Source organism: Maylandia zebra, linkage group LG16 (assembly GCF_041146795.1).
Source record: "Maylandia zebra isolate NMK-2024a linkage group LG16, Mzebra_GT3a, whole genome shotgun sequence".
Lineage (NCBI taxonomy): Eukaryota > Metazoa > Chordata > Actinopteri > Cichliformes > Cichlidae > Maylandia > Maylandia zebra.
The window spans coordinates 19,944,613-19,965,310 of NC_135182.1; the positions used below are offsets into that span (position 1 = coordinate 19,944,613).

Genomic DNA, 20,698 nt, shown 5'->3' on the forward strand with positions numbered 1-20,698 from the left:
CCCATCAGCCTTTAAGCAAATAATCCAGTAGTCAGTGGATGTCTGCTATGTCACATGAATTTAGATAAATATTAAAAATTGTAGTGTGCCAAGCTGAAACACTTTTTTTAAAAAGAGGTCTTTGCGTGGATAAATAAAAGCTAAACATAATAACCAGGTAAAAACTAAATATATAATGGCATCAGCTAGTTTTCTGCCCAAATAACAGACTATAAAAGGGATCAGTGGGGTTAATATCCTGGAGAAAAATATGCAAAAACTTGACATATTGAGTGGAAGCGGCCATGACTCAGTGTTAATCTAAGGCAGGGCTGCCCAATCCCAGTCCTCGAGAGCTACTATCCTGCAGCTTTTAGATGCATCCCTACTCCAACACAGCTGAATCAAATGGTTTGATTACCTCTTCAGCATGCCATCGTGTTTGGCAAAGGCCTGATAACAAGCCATTCATTTGATTTGGGTGTGTGGGAACAAGGATGCATCTAAAAGCTGCAGGACGGTAGCTCTTGAGGACCGGGATTGGGCACCCCTGATCTAAGGTAAACCACTTCAGTGTCTTAATTTCAGTTCTCTTTTCTGAAGTGGATTTGTCACAATGATCTCACACAACAAAAACACCTGGTGACTGAAAACCACTTTGAAAAGAGAGACATCTTCAGACGAGGGAGCAGATTGTGATTTCTGGCCATTACCATAAAAACACAACTGATCTCATCACTGATTTCCCCGCTCTCATAAATCTCAGCCAGCTTCCATCAAAGGGACCTTTCCTAAATATTTTTCAAACACATACAGTAGTGTGATTTCCACCCAGATTATCTCTAAGTTAAAATGTCTTATCGAACAGGAAATGACAGGCAACAAGAGGATTAACTGATAGTTGCAGCAACACGTTGAGTTGTTCATTTATCTTCATCTACACAGAAACGCGTGTATTTTTGTGTGCGTGAGTCGGTGCCAGCTCGCACTTGCTGCAGGTGCTGCTTCTAATTGCTCTCATGAGGGCTTCCAGAGTGAACAGGATTCGTCAGCAGTGAGAGAAGTGACATGTATTGATTTGAAAATGGGGGCAGGATCCCATTAAGGCTTTCCCCAAACAAAGTGCCCCCACTCTCATTTATCCACAAACGCTGAGGCCCGGCCAAGCTAGCTAAGGTCTTAAGATCTGCGGTCCAAGGGAAGATGTGCTGTACTGACTCTTCTCAAAGCAAACTGCCTGCACAGAAAACACTAATACTGCTATCACGAATGCAATGAAAGCGCCGGTATAACTTTACATAACATCAGCACAGACGTGTTTTGATGTTGGAAACAACCTCGCAGTTAAATCAGTTAATAATCTGTTTAAGATGTGATCATCACACAATCATCCACACATCAGGGGGGCTGGGTGATTTGAGTGAAAGCCAGAATAGCCACTCAAAGGACCTTATGAAAGAAGTACCTGCAGTGCTCAGAAAACTAGATGAAGTCCACCTGCAGAGAGAGCATGGGAAAAATCAGAAGCGACTCCTGCGCCGCTGCAGCAGTGCAAGCCAGAAAACTGCCCCCTTTTCCTTCCTCCATGATACTTGGAGAATATAGGCAGATTTTTTTAATATCTGGCACAGCGCAACACAAACCACAAAAATGCCGTGGGAAAGATTTCCCTCTTCTTTGTGGCCTAATTTTAAATTTATTTTGCTGATTTAGTCTGTGTGAATTTTCCTGTAGGCACTTATTTTTTTTTTTTTTGAGAAGCGCTAAATGAATAACGTTCATCACTAGTTAGCTGTTATCAGTTGTAATAGAAGAAAAGAATGACGACGTGCTTGTAAACGTATGAATTAAAGGGAAACAAAGTGGGCTCATTTTTGTGAAATGATCTCAATATACATCTGACAGTAGTAAAAAAGGAACAGATGATGATTATAAAATCTGCCATTTCTCATCAGAGATGATAAGAGCATCCCGAAGCCTGCTGCAATATTTTTATCCTCACTTAGGATTGCCTTCGGCAGTCACAGAGAGTTACTCTTGTCCAAGAGTGGAAGGATGGAACTGGGCCTTACCCTGTGGAGCCTGTGAAGACACTTTTGTGTTTAACTGTGATTTACAAAGTCTTGTGTCATGTACAACCTATGGCATTTATAAATCTCATATTTAAACTATAGAAAGTCTGCACTGGGTCTTCACAATGCTGCTATTAAGTAATTATTTTCTGAGTGACTTTATCAGAATTTCATTTCACGCTTCTTTACAACATTACTGTAGTTCATTTAGGTTTGTAGGTATTTGTTTTTGCACAGCTCTCTTAAGGTCACCTCTTTGTTTTCAGCCATTCTGCTATAGATTGCTGCTGTGCTTAGGATCAGTGTTCTGTTGCACCACCCAATTAAAGCTATGCTTTAGCTGTCAGATAAATTAGCTTACATTTGACTGTACAAAACCTTGGCATATATAGGAGTTTAAGGTTGAATCAATGAGTGCAAGCTGCACAGATCCTGGGGCTGCAAAACCAGCACAAACCACTACTTTTCCTCCATTGTGCTTGACAGTTGATATATATAAGGTGTTTCAGCTGATATAGTGTGTTTTAGCCAAGTGTACTGCTGTGCATTATGCCCAAATATCTCCACTTTTGTCTCATCTGTGCAAATGACATTGTTTCAGAAGTCTTGTAGTTCAGATGCAACTTTGCAAACCTATGTTCTGCTGCCATGTTCTTTTCAGAAAGAAGGTGCTTTCTTCTAACAACAAGCCATATTTGTTTATTCTTTTTCTAATTGTACTTTCATGAACGTTAACATTTAGCATGCTAACTAAGACCTGTAGAGTCTGAAATGTAGCGCTTGGGTTTTTTGCAGTTTATTTGAGCTTTGCAAGGTTGAATTGGGTTGAATTTGCTTGGACGTCTACTCCTGGGAAGAATGCCCCTGACCAACAAACTGACAAAAACTTTTTAAGGTGTTTTGCAGGTGCTCAAACTGGCTGATGATCAGTTAATCAAGTGCATGTGATCAGCAGCACCTGGCTGCTTCTTAACCTCTGACTCTGTGGAAGTACTAAGGTTGTACCTAGCTTTTTACAGGACTTGGTATGGCTTATATGCCAGTTTCAGGGATGTCAAATTTGAACGTGAATCTTTTTAAGTAAAAATTATTTTCAGGCAGGCGCAAGCAAAAAGCAAAATGCTTAACCGTGACAGCTACAACAATCAAAAAATTTGTTAATAAAATATTTCTCCTTTCACCTTTTTTCAAAAGCGAGTAGGTAACATTAAAGAAACAGTGAACAGAGAGTTTGTAAGGGTTGAGTGTCTGCTTCATCAAGCAGCACGCCTTCGACTGTGCTTTTCTAACAGGCCCCATTTCTCAAACCAGCTCCGTTTTCTCTTCCGAGAGCCATCTCCTGAAGACACAAAGCTCCACACAGCTCACCAGAGTGTGCCACATGTTCACTGGAGCACCAAGCCTCCGCCTGTCCCTCATGAAATATTCATCACGCAGTGCCGACGGAAAAGCTGTGTAGTCAGAGATTCCAGTTTCGGTGTCCTGTTTCTGCACAGCCACAGTGACACAGCAGCTCAATGAGGTAAGGTGGGTTATGGGCTTCAGGTGGCTTACGACAGGGGTTCATTTTAAGCAGCTCTCATGTGAGCTGTGAAATTAGAGTCCTTTTTTTTTTTTACTGATATGAGTGACAAATGAACCTGAGCCCTTGACAACTACAGAGAGGGGATTCATTGGGTCCGTAATGCTGTGAGGGGCTCTTTGCTCGCTTGATTAGGGTCCTCTTACATCCTTAAAAGAAGTCTAGCAAAGTCACCTAATGATTTGTTTTCTAATGCTTTACCCTACTGTATGTCTCTGCATGGTTACTATTTACTAACAAGGAAATTAAACTTAATCATCAGATCAAAGGTAGAGATTTTCTTGGCTGATCCCAGTTTCCAGTTGTTTTCTATGTGTGACCCGCTGATGCTGACTGCAATTTTTTTGTTTGTTTGTTTTTACCAGAAATAATTGACTTCATTGACAACAACATTTCCTCCAAACTGCAGTAAGTTACAGAATCGTCTCTCATAGAAACAACTGAAAATAAAGGTACAAATAATTAAGTGAAAATGTGCTGCTGTACACCCAACCCTTTATCTGTCATATTTTACTGCGCCAAACAAAAGCATGTGCAATGGATTTATAAAACAAAACGAATCGACAACATCACCCCCCCTCTTGTTTTCCCTCGATAATTTTCCTCGTAGCTCCATTGATCCTTTGCTCATACCGAGGCTCCCAGTTTGCTGCTGGCTCTGAGCTCTGGTAATGTTTCCCTTTTCCTGTTAGCTTCTTTAAAATGTTCAACAGACTCAAGGTGATTTAAGTGTCTGAGAAGGTTTGTTGTTAGCAGTGTTTCTGTAATGGTCCCCCTCCCGTTCATATTGCCGAACTTTAAGTCTTCACTCACAGCGAAGGACTTCCATGCTAATGGCATGTTAGCGTACGGCTGCAACTGTGTGTATTTGCCTATGCTACTGTGCTCGTGTTCCACATGTATGAAACATAATCATAATCAGACATACATGTGGCCGATCGACCGCTCACCAGTCCGCGTAACGAACACTGAAAATCAGCCAACTTTTGGATCTTAATAAATTATAATCACTACCAAAGAAGAGTTTTCCCCAAGCTTTAAGTCATCTTTGGTTAATTAATCAGTTAAACATAAGCGCTGATCTTTAAACTGTACACAGACAGGGATTCAGCCTATAGCATTTAGCTACTCAAGCCAAGATCGCTGATTTTCTTCAAGTGGGTTACAAAACCTGATTAATTATATGAAGCGTTTGGCTGTAAGACCACTGAAGGGGTTTCTACGACAGAGTATTAGGGCCACATTATTGATCCTTTTGAGAAAGTCTAAATTTTGAGATTAAAGTCAAAAATGTATTTCAAGAAAGAAGTCAAAATGTGGAGCTTATCGCTGTTGTTTCAAGACAGACTGCGACGTTTGCTACACCCGCTACAAAATGCATTGTTAAGATGATGTTAGTGAAACAAATGATCAGCCGTCTTGTGATACAACAAACATCCTCGTGTGACCAAATGCAACTTTCTGCACCATCTATTCAACGTCCTTATACTTATCACCACAATATGTTTACGTTCTATAAGAGAAATAATTTCCTATCTTGTTACTTAAACTGATTCAGAAGTACGATTTCAGTAACTCAGAGGTTAGAGGAAGCTTGGCAGTTTGTCTTGAAACAACTGTAATCTCCACATTTCGACTTTTTTCTCAAAACAATCAACAATATATATTTTTCTTAATGTGGCCCTAACACTCCTTCGTTGGTTTCTGATATGCTAGGATGCTACATATTTCACATGCTGTTGTTGACAGAGGTTAAGATTAACTTGACTAAAAATTCTTCATCTACCCAGCCATCTGTCAGCACTTGTATTTATGGAGGTTTCATGTTTACATGGAGCCTCCCCTGCTGATCTCGTTGCAATGCGAGTTTATACACTTGGCTTTATTTTAAATGAAAAAAAGGGAAACAAAACAAAGCAAAAACATCCTGTTTCTGCACATCTTCAAGTCACGAACAGTTTAACATGACATGCCTTACTTCTCTGTATGATGGCAGTTGATATTAATTATGTCAGTGCATTATAATAGCTTTGATTGTTCTTGCTACAAAAGCTAAAACTGCTGAATGAATATTTCATGATTCATCATTCCCTCATAGCTCTTCTTTCTTGCATAAACAGTCACACTGATAGAAGACTGCAGCACTCCAAACTAATGTTGCCTCCTGCCTTTTCCACCTCCGCTAAAGCTGCATTCATTCAAAGTCCTGCCATCCCTGGAATCTATTTGTAGATGGATTCTTCTGCCCGTGGCCTGAAAATTACCTGCCGGCTGTCGCGCTGGGAGGAGGAAGAGGAGGAGGTGCTCTTGTGGACTGGCGTCGAGATCTTGTTCACCGGCGTAGAGCTCCTCTCCTCAGAGCTCATGGTGCGGCTGTGGGGGCCTCGCTGTTGATAGTGTTGGTGGTGAGACATTGTGGGCACCGTGCGGCTCTGTGGACCTCCCTCTGCACTAGGCCCCGCAGATCTGGGGCATCCTCTGACACTTCCTCGTGATCACTGCTTGCTGTTCATCTGAAACACAAGAGTGAGGAAGTTACACTAGCACATGCACTTCAGCTTCCTCATTGCACCACACCTCGGTTGCTTATAGCAGGCAGTAAATCACACGGCCTGTGACTAAAATTAGCATCTTGGCTTCTCTGAGGCTTTCGAAAAATATCCTCCATCATTTTCAGTATGTAAATTTCACTCAGTGATATTCAGTTGAGACACCCGGAGCTCTTCTTTGAAGCATGAGATTCTTCTCATTACAAGTGCATTACTGAATAAGCCTTTCATTATGTTGGCTATGAGACCAGCGCCACTCAGGATTACTCCTTTAATAATCAATCGTCACAAATCCAAAGATATATAAACTGACTGTTTCAATTTTAACTAGGGACTGGCCACAATAATGGTCTAATATATAAATAGTCAGCGCTAACTGATGTTGGCATAGCAGCAAATGTGATGTCATTTACTGATGTCACTCGCCAATACAGTTACATTTATAACTTGCTGGACAAAGACATCAATTACTCTGGTTTTCCCTCTGTACACCTCCACAGTGGATTTCAGGGGCTCAAAATGAAGCAATTCAGAATTCTTTTAAATATGGGATTAAAATCCTCTGCAGTCAATGACTGCCTGAAATCCATAACCCACAGATATCACCAAATGCTGTGTTTACTCCCTTGACATGCTTTGTCGGGACCTTTGCTTCAGCCACTGGTCATTATTTTTTGGTTCATTATACTGAATCTGAGAAGAGATTCATTCAGCCCTTTCAATCAGCAGTCACATCATGAATAAACACTGGTGGCACGGTTCTACTGGAAGCCATACATGCCTGTGCAATAATATTACCTCCACCATAACAGATCATGTGGAATGCTTTCTCTCCTCTTTCCATCATTCTAGTACAACTTGAGTTGGATGTTGTTAAGTTATTTGTAATAACCATGGAAATAATTCTGTTATCATGCACTTTAGTTTCTGTGCTCTTTCAGACCTGTCGGTGTTGCTGAGCTCGTCAGTTCATTCATTCTTTTTGCAAATGCACCTGATTGTTGATTTGGCCACTCCTAAAGTTTTTGCTGTCTCTCTGATTAGTATATTTAGTTTGCTTCTGGATATGATGACATCCCTCATGTCCACTGATACCCCTTCGGACCTTATATTTGAAACTACAATGAAAAGTTACAAGTCAGTTTATTTATACAGAACTTCTAACATTTAAACACAACAGACATTGACCAAAATTCTGTCATGGTCTGTGCGCAGGCAGGCAGGAAAAGGACCCAAGAGCTGGACTCATGGAGGCAAAAATAAACTCAAAAAGAACCTCAGCTTTATTGTTGGTAAAATACAAAACTGAAAAGACACGTGAACGGAACACACAGGCAGGAATGGCAGGACAACGAGGACTGAAGGACACACACTATAAATACACAAGCAGGAAGGGAGAATGAGGAACAGCTGGAACCAATTGGGCAAAATAAGACCAGGTGAGCAAAACAGAATACACCAACACGAGACAGACCTTCAAAGTAAAACAGGAAATCCACAGACTTAACTCAGAGGCACTGGAAAAAACTTATATTAAACACAAGAAATCACAAATTACAATAACAATACACAAAACACTGGGTCACTGACGCAGAACCGTGACAAATTCAACACTTTTAATCAACTTCAGATATGTCTGCTTTATTTGTCATCAAATAACAAAACTGACTGATGAGCATTTTTGTCTCCTCATCTGGAAACAAACTGTCCAATTATTTATTAACCACCAAAAATGGGGAATTGTGTTTAGAAATGGCTGGAATTCCTAAACAGTTAATGACAAAAATTTTGTAAAACTCCCTAAATGAAAGCTGAACGTCTGGACTTAAGCAAACAACAGCTGTTGTTTTAAAATCTGCTGTGCTGGTGTACAGAGCCGAAACTAGAACAATTGTATATTTGCCCAATAAATTATGGACCTAAATGTATTTATCTGTTTATTTATCTTTTTGTCACATTGCTATCGGATGGGCTAAATCAGGGGTGTCAAACTCAAATACACAGTGGGCCAAAATTCAAAACTGGAACAAAGTCGCGGGCTAACGTTAATATTTATTGAAATATATTTATTCCTCCAGATATAAGAATGAATCTTTTCTTATGGACTCAAACACGTCTTGCTGAAAAACTGAATATGGAACAAGCAAAGCTTAATACTAAACAATATATATATTAGCTGTATAATACCAGTAGGCCAGCTCTGATAGTAATTTGGTATGGCTTCGCGGGCCAAATGTAAGTAGGCTGCGGGCCAAATTTGACAGAGTTTGACACCTATGGGCTAAATGTTCAAAAAGGTCATTTATTTTTGTATTTTTGTAACGAGTATTTTTTTTTTGTTACTATGGAGACCAAACAGGAACTAAAACAGTATGAAAAAAAGAAAATATTGGTATGTTGGTCAGAATTTCACAACTGGTGGATCGTTATTCTAACCTATAGGGACAAACTATATATTTGTACTTCCTTAGACTGAACTCTGTTTAAATTTAGGAATTGTGGCAACTACCACTTTTAACTGTCAACTACAACCACTGCCTCCCCTCCACAAGACTGAGATCATCCCATAAGACTGTGACATAAATCCTTAAACATCTAATTACAAATATCATAATGATTGAATTTAGAAGAGGACATCAAATCAATACAGGAAAACATCTGCTCTATCTGCATTGTTACAAACCAGTTAAAACTGTATAAACCCTCATAAACACACAAACAAGCAAGAGAACACTGTCCAGTGAGGTAACCTTTAAAACATCAGACAGTGAAGGCGGAGAAAGATTTATATTGGATTCAAAATGTCTGGTTAACCTTATGTTCAGGTAGCAGCAGGGTGTACTCATTTTCATCATTAGTCATGGCACTGTGTTGCGCCACGCTGACACCCATAATACTGCCTGCAGTGCTGCTCTGTAATTGTCTGAGCTCTCTGGAGGTCCCACTGTTAAAACATACATCGATCGCAAGACAGTAGAAAACAAACACTGTTCAGCTGAGAAACTGAGACACTTGACACCGACGATGTTATTGGACTTTTACAAGGGCAAATATCTCTTTTTATCAAGCGCCTCAGTGTTGACGATGTGGCTTTTGGACCTCGAGAGTAGAGCAGGGCGATATGACCAAAAATATTTATCACGATATACATTTGAAAATTTGCGATAACGATATAACTGACGATATAATTGAGACGAGACAAAATACTTTACAACTCCTCAACTTTATTAGTGCAAAAAACCATCAATGTATTTTCACTGAAACAAGCAGCTGTTTTTATGTGCATTAAAGTTATATAAAAACGTAACAGTGCAAACTCCTCGCTGACAGTTTAACCAAAAGGCATTTCCAGTGGAAACTGGCCGACATATCCTCAGCATAACCATGTATAACATCCACAACACTTAAAAAGAGCTTATACACACACAATACGGTAACATTATGTTGAAGCACAGCACGTATCACTCCGCGAGGCTCCGCCTACGATAGCCGTAACGCTCCCACAATCCATCAAGCGGTGCGGCTTCGTAGCTCAGCAAAGTCGTACTGAAACATCTGACAGATTTTCGAGCGCCGTGCACATAAAATCGTTTCGAAGTCAGTAAACACAACCAGAGTTCATACATAAGGCACACGGGATTATAAGGGGCTCTGTCAACTTTCAGAAAAATCAAAGGATTGATTTTAAGTGCGCCGTATTTTCCAAACAACACGGTAATAACGACGGCCCGCTAGCATGCTCTACCAAAAATAGTGCTTTGTTGTGTATCTGACGGACGAAAGCTAAACCAGTTCCACACCAGTGAAGCTGCAGCATTTTTACAAACCAGTTCAGGTTCATGGTTTCATTCAACGATCCACTTCTCATTCTGCGTCGCCGCCATGCTTTTTCCGCCATGTGCATATGTAAACATGGGCACTGCGCATGCGCGGTTTACCCATATTCTATCGCCATGTTTCATTTTCCTATCGTTGCCCAACATTGCACCGGTATTACCGTGAACGGTACGATATAGCCCAGCCCTACTCGAGAGGTTGCCAAATTTACGCAAAGCAAACAGCGGTAATGTGGCCTGTTTATTTATTATCTAATTTAGCTAGATCAACCTATTAAATGCTGAAGACCTTATTAAATAATCAAAATAGACAGATGATGCTCATATCTAGTAAATCAGGCGAGACTAAAACATTTATATTGTAGGATAATCTTAAACACACAGCATTAGAGTGAAACCTTAAAAAATTGATTATTAAAATCTACAAAACTAAAATATCTCTCATTAATAATGAAATGAAAACCAAATAAACAAAACTGGTTATACAAAAAAAACTTTACCAATAACAAAGACTCCTCTGAAAACTGTGTGTAAATGCAGGGTTATCAATTCCTGCCACAGCCAGTGACACAGTGTCACGGCACAGTCAGCATGGTGCTCATAGATACTGTATTCAACTCTGGAGCAACCTGTGGTTTTTAACTGCCGGATGTTTCTGCTAGGCTCTCCCTTGAGCCAAGGAAATGCAGACTCTACAGAGGAGCTCTGCACGATCACAAGCAAGCATGCAGCATACTCACACACTGTAATCTATAATTCAGATCCTTTAACAACGTCATCATCCTGCACTCTCTTAAGCCAGCCAAGGCTCTAAGCTACAGTACACGGCACTAAATCCATCCAGATAGCGTATTCCACTTACATCTATTTAACAGATCTAATCCCCTTGACCTAATTAGAAAGCAAAAGTGATGAGCACATTGAGTGTAAGTTTAACAGTTTTATATTGTTGCTAGTCTGCGAGCATGCAGGCTCTAGTTTGTTAGCATTTGCAGTAACAATTGCTGACCTTGAAGCAAAAGTCAAGTGAAAGCATGCAACCGAGCTTTCATTTCATTTGTTTCACTTCAGCAGAAGATATAGTTTCAACACTGACTACATGAATTCAATGTTCTGTTTATTAAAGCCAAACAAAAACAAACAAAAGAAGAGTCGGCATTTACGTACTGAATCGGATCATTCTTGGTAAGCCCGTTGCTCAGAGACACAACAAGCAGGTTTGGGGCTTTAACCGAAGCTTTCAGTTCACAAGAAAATGCAGGTGCCAGCATCATAAATGTCTGTTTGACTTAGACGGACGGCAGCGTTGCGCCACACAAAGCCAGTCATCGTGCTGGGGAACGTCCGATGAGTCATGAGCTTATTGTTCTAAATCCAGTCACTGTGATTATGGTGCAGCTCTAAGCAGACAGGACGAACACCTCTGAAGCACCTGGTCAAGATCTCTGCAAAGTCAAACCAAACACTATAGCATCTTTATAAATGTGCAGTTCTGTTTGGTGTATTTATGTAGATAAACTACAAAGATGCTCCAAGAAGAAGCCAATGTAATCTTATATAAACTCCTTCCTATTTATTGGTTTCATCTTCCTTGTTTTCATTTATTGTTTTTACGGCCCTGATGGCTTATATTCTGTGTAATGATGGATGAGCATCTGCTTCCGCTGTGCTTCAGCGTTTCCCATTTAAAGCAATAAAACTGAATAGAAGTGAGCTGAGTGAGACCGCAATAAAAACTATACTGTTCTATGTACTTCACTCAAACACTGCACACTATATGCCAAAGGGAAAAGGCTCCTTGTTTTTGTTTTTTTTTATAATTACAAAAGAATATGTGCACTCAATTTCCTCCTTAACCTCCCCTTGTGATAGTATGGTTTGAAAGTCTGAAAGTCAGATAATGGACTGTGGTTTCTAAGATTTCCGATCCTAGGAGACAAAGAGGATCCTTCAGTTGTCTTTCAGACATGTAAAGGAACAAAAGAGGCAGTTGTAAGCAGCTGGGAGGGTCTTTCTGTCGACATTTTCTGAATGCCTCAAGTTGAGAAACGTCACCGAACCTTAAAAAATGGAAGGACATTTTGCCGCTGAATGATCCTGTGAAACATCAGAGCGATAGTTCTTCTACCGATGACATGAAGATGTGCTATGAACAGATCCGTAATTTTTATTTACTTCTAGTTTATGTTTATAGACAAATGTATGGCACATGAACCATGCCACAGACCACAGCATTTATACCCAAGGTGGTGTGTAATGTCCATCCGTAGTTTGACCTTTAAAACCTATAGAAAAATCATTATCAGCTACAATCTACAATAATAAATACACACATTAAAGATAAAGACACAAAAACTCTTAATATGATAAGTAAGATGGTTACTAATAATGGAGAATACATATTAAAAACCTTAAACAGTTGTTTATTTATTGCAGGTTTAGCCTTTGGTTAAACCAACAGTTGATTAGGAAAATGGGTAGAGTAGTGCCTTAAAGCAACTGCATGATACTGTTTGTTATGAATACAGATATATGTATGCACCAGTGCCAATATATATTGTTTTATTTAAGTAAACCTGCACTGCATGATAGCTGGGCAACAGTAATTAAAGATGCATTTTTGTACCTTTTCGTCTGTTCCTCTGTGCTGATGTATTACACACTTATTACACACTTATCTAGAAAAAAAGAGAAGAAACCCCCAAAACTTGCCTTTTCCCATCTCTCTTGTTTACTCCAAAATGCACTCTATGCTCAGTCACATAAAACTTTTCTCCATCTCATTTCATGCTCCAGGAAGGAAACTGAGTTTCAGGAGAGGGGATTTCACAGTCAAAGGCAATGATGAAAACTTTGAAACAAATTCTATGCGGAAAAAATAATTTAACCTAAGATCAGCGCCATCAACAGGTGCTCATTACCCTCTGGGGACACTTACGACAAGCTGAACAAACAAGCTAAATTAATTATTTGGCATAAAGCAAGCAAAGGTTTAATTTGCCAATACAGGCTACAATACCAGTGTATTTATAACATATATACAACTTACAGAGTGGTCATTACCCTTGCTGACAATGCTGTAAATATTGAGGTGTCAGTTTTGGGTTCAGGACACTCTTACAGCCGGGGATCAAATCAACGATCTTTGACTGTTGGAGGACCTGCTTTACTGCCTGAGCCACACCAATCCCAAGACTTCTGGTACTTGGTTTTCACAGACAGTCTCCATGTCCAAGTACTAAACGGATCAGGCAAGATCGGGGGATTTCACGGTGGCATGACTATCAGCAGATAGGCTGCAGGATTTGTAGTCACTGCTCGGGCAGTTGACAGATACGGCAGCTCAGTAAAGATGTAAAAACCAAGTATCTTGTCTTTTTTATAGTATAACTGAATATTACATACACCAAAAATTTCCCTGGTGGAATATTAAAAGTGTAATTCTGAGGTTCGGGCAGTACAAAGTGACATTTAAGCACTGAGTTCAGTTTTTTCATTCTTTTAATGTTTGAGGCCTGGTGCAAGAAATCTGCTGATGCAGTCACAGCACACAGGATAACAAAGGTTATGTTGAATTGTTCTTCTATAATCTCTCTTACCTTAAGGGAACGAAACACAACAAAAAGAGTGACTAACTGACTCGTTTCAGGAAACCGCAAACTTACAGCACCAGCAATAATAACAACAGTTTCCTTGAGTAACATGCACATTCCTACAGCCTGCAGGGTCTTTCTCCTAGTCAGGGTGGCGAGAACAAAGCCACAGGTCTCCATCAGAGATCAACAAGAGGTCCACAAATTAAGGAGCAGCTATCATCCATTCTGATACAGGTCAAGCCGAGAAGAGCACTACAGGGCTTTTGAGGGGGAGAAGGCAATCCCACTATCTCGCGCCCTGCTCTGTGAGATCTGAGAAGGATGAAGAAAGCAAACTTGAGCCTAAGACACTCAATATGTCAACCACAGGAAGACCCAGAACTAAACAAACCAGTGAAAACTGGAACACATTTCAAAGTCACTTTAAACTTCACGTTGGCTGCTGTCAACACACTAAACGCAAAGCCACACAGGCGTTAAGGGCGCCGCTCGTCACAAACAGGTAATACGATGAAGTGTGATGGTACCAGCGCCCTAACAGGGGTAGAAGGACATGCTTGTTTGTTTTGTCACCACATTCAAGGAACAGAATATCGCATTATTGATCAGCACGCTATAGCAAAACAAGTCCACTGATACCCTCCACCCCCTCACTGCTGCATATTTAAAGCGAGCCAACAAAGGGAGACTCGTGTTCTTATATTACATTACATTACAGGGTCTTTGAGGACAAGTGGTGTCTGAGTTTACAGCTGACTAATAATGCATGGCGGTCGATATTGAACATTTACCTGCGCATTTAGATGGACGTAGATCTCGTGCGACATCTGGAAGCAATGAGCAGCTAACTAAGTAGTTTTGTCTGATTTGTTACAAATACGTTTTTTAAAAAACAGCCCCAACTGGACAGAGCCGGTTTCTCAACGCTGCATATTACATCACCTGGGTAGACCTGGGTATCACACAGTGCAATAGTCTTAAGAACTACTGTATATAATGTTGTGATTCAGATAAAGTCCCTTTGAGATAACGCAGCATTTAGCTTTAGATGTTTGACTTAAACGCCTCCATAATCCCAGTTCAACAGTATCCCTACAATTTGACACCAAACACCCTATTTCTAGGAAACAAAACAAAGCAAATGAGGTTAATAAGAGAGAATAAACAAGTGGCGTGCTGGTAATTACCAAAAACCCTTCATTAAAGCAAACACAAGGGATGGCCGTGCATGAGTCATCAGACCGTCTGAATACTGCTTTAACTCACCCTCAACTTTCTGCTTGCATTTCTCAACTAATTTAACGAGTCAGTCGGTGTAATTACTGTTTTACTTTACGTTAATTGCTTGGCAAAGAAAGGAATAACCAGAACGCAATCCCTCTATCAGTCATTAAGGCATATATGCTCTGCAAGGATATAATGTAAATGGTATGGGGGCACCTTCAGCAGGAAGAGGCGAGCAGTACTGTATATAAAAGAATCAATAATCACCCCCTGTTCAAGAAGGCATGTCAGCCAAAAACTACAGATGCACTGAGATCTCCCAGTCTCCTCTGCTGCTCTTTAATTCATGTGATTGGAGGCTATTTTAAACAGCTGCAAAGTCACTGGCTGACCTTCAGTTGGGGGTAAAAAAGGAGGCTAGATTGTGGAGCCGTCCTGTCATTGGCACCAGAAGTTGGCTAACTCTCAATTAGTTTCATCACTGGCAGCACAATAAGTGGGGTAAAGGAGATTATGAAGGGGGGAGGTCGTGTTGTTAAGTAATGCTCCAGCATGTCATGGAGTTAGTCTAAATGGGACTGGAGCAGTAAGCATGGAGCTCAGTGAAAAAGGTAAAAATGTCAGTGACGCATTACGTCTACATCATCAGCCTTGCTACTTTAATGCTTCATTATGTGTGTGTGTGTGTGTGTGTGTGTGTGTGTGTGTGTGTGTGTGTGTTGTTTTTTGTTTTTTTTTTTGGGGGGGGGGGCTTCATCACGATGTGGTGATGATGATGTGCTGGAGCCGTGGATAATACCACCATCATCATCATCATCATCCCCGTGTGGTAACGACTAGCAGCAGTTAGCTCAGTCAGCAGCGGCTAGGTGGTCATGTCTGACTGGTGATTCACTCAGGATGCAAATACAAAAGGATGAGAGCTGAGGTCTGCGTGTGTGTGTGAGAGAGAGCGGCTGGATGGAGGAAGAAGAGGCTCTACGTCCTAATCCAACACGGCATTGCTGGAGCGCGATAGTTTCCTCTAATGTGAGCTCTAATGTGGCCACTGAGGCTGCTGTGAAAGAGGGACAGAAAAGCTGGTGTCCTTACCCCAGATGTCGTGTGATGACCATGTCTTTACAGTTCTTGGCGCAGGAAACAATTGAGCGGGTCTCCCCTTGACTGGGCAGAGATTCCCAGTTCCTCAGAGACAAGCGGCTTCCATATGTGTCCACATGGGATATAGCTGCTTCTTCGTGTTAACGACTTGTAGACTTGTAGGCTAGAACGTGATGGAAAGTGACATTAAAAAAAGGGGGGGAAAGTGCTGTGTTTGCCTGTTTCTTGAATGCGGGCTGTGATGATGCTCTGCTCCGCTCAGCTGCACTCCGCTCGCTCCTCCCTGCAGCAAGATTGGCTTTGAGCGGGAAGAAATCGCCGGAATGGATCAAATACCGGTGAATGGTGGCTGCGCACAAAACGTGGCCATGGAGTCACACTAAGCTCGGACTCGGAGCAGGGCCGGAGTGTAGACAGACGAGGTGGTGCAAGCATGCAAGCGTGACCCTGTGTGGTTGCAGCTTTATAGCCAATGGGAAGCAAACAGGAATGAATGAGCTTTGGCGTTGGCAAATTAGTAGAGGTGTTTTTGAGCCACAAAAGTCAGTCTGCTGGTATTAAAATTACTGATAGGTGTAAATAATCAAAAATAATTAAAATATTTGAACCTTATTCTTCTCTGCAGTAGGTATTTGTGATTATTTGATACTTCAACTTTGCACTTTAGTACTGTAACACGTTTTTGTTGGAGTTATACAATTATATATGTTACATATACTGTAAAAATGGAGGAATAAATATCTATTAGCATATTTAAGCCTACTTTGAAATTCATTATGAGTCTTTGTTTGTCCAAGTAGATTAAGGTAGTCTGAGAAGTAGTCTCAAATTTACTTAAAACATGGTAACTAACTGGATACTTGCTATATATGGCATTATCTTAACTGCCAGTAACACCGTGAGTCATTTTTGATCAGGATGTCTCCTTCAGTGTGCACATCAAACAAGTATAACATGTAGTACTGCTTTCTTTCATTTGCCCAATATCCCCCCATAAATTGAAATATCCTCTACTGGAGTGATGCAGAAAAACCATGTATCATAGTATAACTGAATATTTATTGCATTTAGGCTGGACTATTGTAATTCATTCTTATCAGGTCATTCTAATAGTTCCCTAAAAAGCCTCCAATGCAGCAGCGAGAGTACTAATAGGGAAGAGAAAGTGATCATTATTCTCCAATATTGTCTCCTTTTCATTGGCTCCCTGTTGAATCCAGAAATACATACAAAGTCTTGACCTCAGATTACACCACAGTAATGAAGCACTTTGGTCTCAGACTGCAGGCTTCCCTGTGGTTCCTAGTGTTTAAAAAAGTAGAATGGGAGGCAGAGCCTTCGACTTTCAGGACCGCGTCCTGCAGAACCAGCTCCCAGTTTGGATTCAGGAGACAGGCACCCTCTCTACTTTAAAGATTTGGTTTAAAACTTTCCTTTTTGAAACTCCTGCAGGACTTCATGTGATGCACTAAGCACTTCTCCACTCACACCTTTTCACTCTCCACATACACCACTGCAGTATGAAATTAAAGCCGTTCTCCTCTATCCTTTAGCCTGTGCTTTGTCCTGTTTCCATATGCTCTCGTTTTTCGTTTCTCTTTCCCCTCACGCCCCTAACCAGTTGCAGTGCATGGCTGCCCCTTGCTGAGACCGGTTCTGCTGGAGGTTTCTTCCTGTTAAAAGGGAGTTTTTCATCCCCACTTTTGCAAAACGCTTGCTCACAGGTGGGTCTCTGGATTGTTGCGGTTTTTACAGTATAAAGCACCTTGACGTCACTGTTGCTGTGAATTTGCGCCATATAAATAAACTTGAATTCATTTGGCTCTGACTTGATAGATACACGTAAACGATAGAGGTTAAATGTTTGGCATCGATGACATAAAAAGGGCAAATCATCTGCATTGTATTGAAATGCACTTTTCCAAACTTCTTACTGAAAGTTTAAACACATCTTTATGTTCTTATGTGATTGTCTTTGTCCACCTGTGTACTTCTGTTTTCTATTTTAATGACTGTTAGTTCAGCTGCTTTTCTGTCTGCTGATCATCTTTGGGTTTTCACACTGATGTTTTTCAGCCATATTTCTTGTAAGAATCAAAACGTGGGACATGATCTCAATATGTCGGATGAGGAGGGACAAAGGATAAAAATGCAGTGCAGTTCATCTGGTCACCCTGGCTACAAACAGCAATCAGCCCTCAACCTGTCAACAACAATATGGTTCTTGTTTTGGAATTTTCTTTCTGCAGATTTCTTCATATTTTACTGTTTTGTTTTTTTCACGTTTGAACGCTACTCTGGAGCTGCAGTTTCAGCACCCCTGGTTTAAGGCATCAGAGTATTTTCTGTCCATGTCGTGGTACATTAGATCTGGAAATACTGAACTTTTCATTTTCACTCATAGATATTCAGACGAACATCAAAAACAATGACGTAGATAAATGGCAGACAAAATGCTACAATCACAGGCTAGACTTATGTGCAATAACTAAACAGGGTATGTGAAATAACAGATGTAAAGACGATAGAAGATAAGACTCATGGTTATAATGTGCACAGAGTTTATCATCTATGATGTACATAGCTTTTTATATACACAAAAATACACTGACTATCCATCAACCAATCAAACTGTGTTTGTAAGTTGATGCAGGTTCAAAGTGCTTCACACATAAAAAAACAAAAAACAAATTGAGAAAAATTAAAAAAGATTCCTTATTAAAAGTATTAATAAACACTTAAAACGTGGATACAACTAGTGTTTAAAATAAAAAAATACTAATCAATAATTAAAATTCTGAAAACAGGCATTTCATTTGTAATCTGGATTTTTGTGGCTCTGAATATCTGACCTAAATTAATATTTTTAAAAGCACAACACAAAGACATATTTTGGAAAATGTTTCCAATTTATTTATTGCAAGAACTATTTTCAAGGTATTGTACTCAAACAAAACAGTGCTCCCTGGTGGACAAAGGGTTTTTAAATAACCTGTTATTACCACACATACAGTAACATCATCCGATCTATCATGGCCCAAATAAATTACCAGCTGGCTTTTCATTTTAAAATTGTCACGTTTGCACCTTTATGTTTATTAATCTTTGGCAACACTTGACTGAATAATGCACAGTACATTGAGGGTGAAACTAAAAGCACGTGCACAGTCACAAGATTGAGAATTTATGAAATAAGACATACAAATTGCATTTCTAGAAAGAAAAAGATTCCCTTTTCTAGCCAAATAAATAAATAAATCCCTGAGAGAGGCTAGTAAAGCAAAAGGCCAAGACAAGCATATGCTGCAATCTCCCAGATGGTTTTCTTGATAGCAGGGTCAAAGGTGGATGGACTTTCATTCATTATGTAAACAGAATGATGACTTTAGCAGAGTCCACGTAGCTCTGTCCTATGGATGTTCCAGTTAGCTGCAGATAAAACTGGAAATAACTATGATATATCTGTCAGATAGTGTTGAGTGCCTTGAAAGCCTGTTGGTAGCTTTAGCGTGCTAACAAATCTGCTTCATCTCCTGAGGAACTCAAATTTTAGACAATATATTAATCTTAGGCTATAGATAATATTTTTTCTGGTCACATGGATTTTTTTTAAAGACCAGTGAAAGAAATCGCAGTGATTAAACTTCTGTGGTTATTTGATTCCAACAGCCAGTGGATGTCGGTTCTAATTAGCCTGCATCATTTGTACACGTCACGGTGCAACACTTTGCCACTCATCTTGCTGGTGAAACTAATCCCGAATAAGCCTGCTGCTTCAAATGAAAAAAAAAGAAGCAACTTTGTGTGTTTTGTTTTATTGCTCATTAGCGTTTGGTGCCAGTGTCAGTCACATAGAAGCTTGTACACTCATGGGATTTTTTTCACACTTTTTCTGTGCAGAGCTAAGTTGAGAGGTTTTCTAAGGGGAAATGAAACCTAAACTAATATGCACTGTGCGTGTCTCCTCTGCTATTCTACTAGCAAATGGACCGCCAAACATCCTCTATTCCTGGGTGTTTGACTTTGCATGCATTATTGTCACTTAAGATTAGCAATCACACATGCAGAATAAGAACCATGTGAACCTGAGGGATGCTTGTGCTAATCCCCGTGCTCTACACCCTCTTAACCTGTGCAGCCTTGTAGACCACGACTATTAAGAAATTTGCGGAATTAGTTAATGAACTAATTAGTGAGGGTGATGAGGGAGCAAACAAAAAGAAGAAGATGGTGGAACAAAACAATGACATAATGTGAATACGTGCGACAGAGGTGTAAACGCCTTCTTAATTTAACCCCTTGATACAGTTTATATTTCATGTTTTCAGAGTAAGCCAATAGGTGTCTATGCCAAATTTTGGACCATGGATCTATTTAGAATATATAAATAAGCTGACATTAATAAATGGAATAAAAATCCTCAATTAATGTAGAGAGGTCAGATTAAGAGAGCAAGAGTTGATTTTACTAGGTTTTAAACCACTTGTTTGTGGAGAAAAATGCCAGTTATCACATGTGTTGTTTTACATAAAACATGAACCATTATAGGGCAGTGGTTAGCATTGTGTCTGTGTAGGTTCTCTGTCATCCAGGTCATGGTAATGTATGGAGCTTGGAAAGAAAAATGACCTAGTGGGAGTTGTCCCTTGGTTGGTTAGCACTGTTTCCTCACAGCAAGAAGGTCCTGAGTTCAGTTCTATCATCGGGCTGGGGTCTTATTGTGTTGAGTCTTCATGTTTACATGTTTTGGAAAGACAAA

General features: G+C 40.1%; 1 protein-coding gene and 1 long non-coding RNA gene across 5 annotated transcripts in view; one reads left to right on the forward strand and one right to left on the reverse strand.

Annotated features, from left to right (window-relative positions):
* Positions 1-16,282, reverse strand: part of osbpl6 (oxysterol binding protein-like 6) — a 44,859-nt gene extending 28,577 nt beyond the window's left edge. For 2 of the 4 annotated variants that reach the window (XM_004557778.4, XM_076874989.1), the window contains exons 1-2: positions 15,931-16,282; positions 5,898-6,146 (exon numbers count right to left, since the gene is read on the reverse strand). In XM_004557778.4, the coding sequence (XP_004557835.1) occupies positions 5,898-6,047 (150 nt within the window). In that variant the 5' untranslated portion in view covers positions 6,048-6,146; positions 15,931-16,282. The remainder of the gene's footprint in view (positions 1-5,897; positions 6,147-15,930) is intronic. The other 2 variants (XM_004557777.4, XM_004557779.4) reach the window with 2 other exon arrangements.
* LOC143412949 (uncharacterized) lies at positions 441-4,101 on the forward strand. The gene is made up of 3 exons (XR_013093469.1): positions 441-539; positions 3,363-3,573; positions 3,999-4,101. It is a non-coding gene; the product is annotated as an uncharacterized LOC143412949 (long non-coding RNA).
* Positions 16,283-20,698: the final 4,416 nt, after the last annotated feature.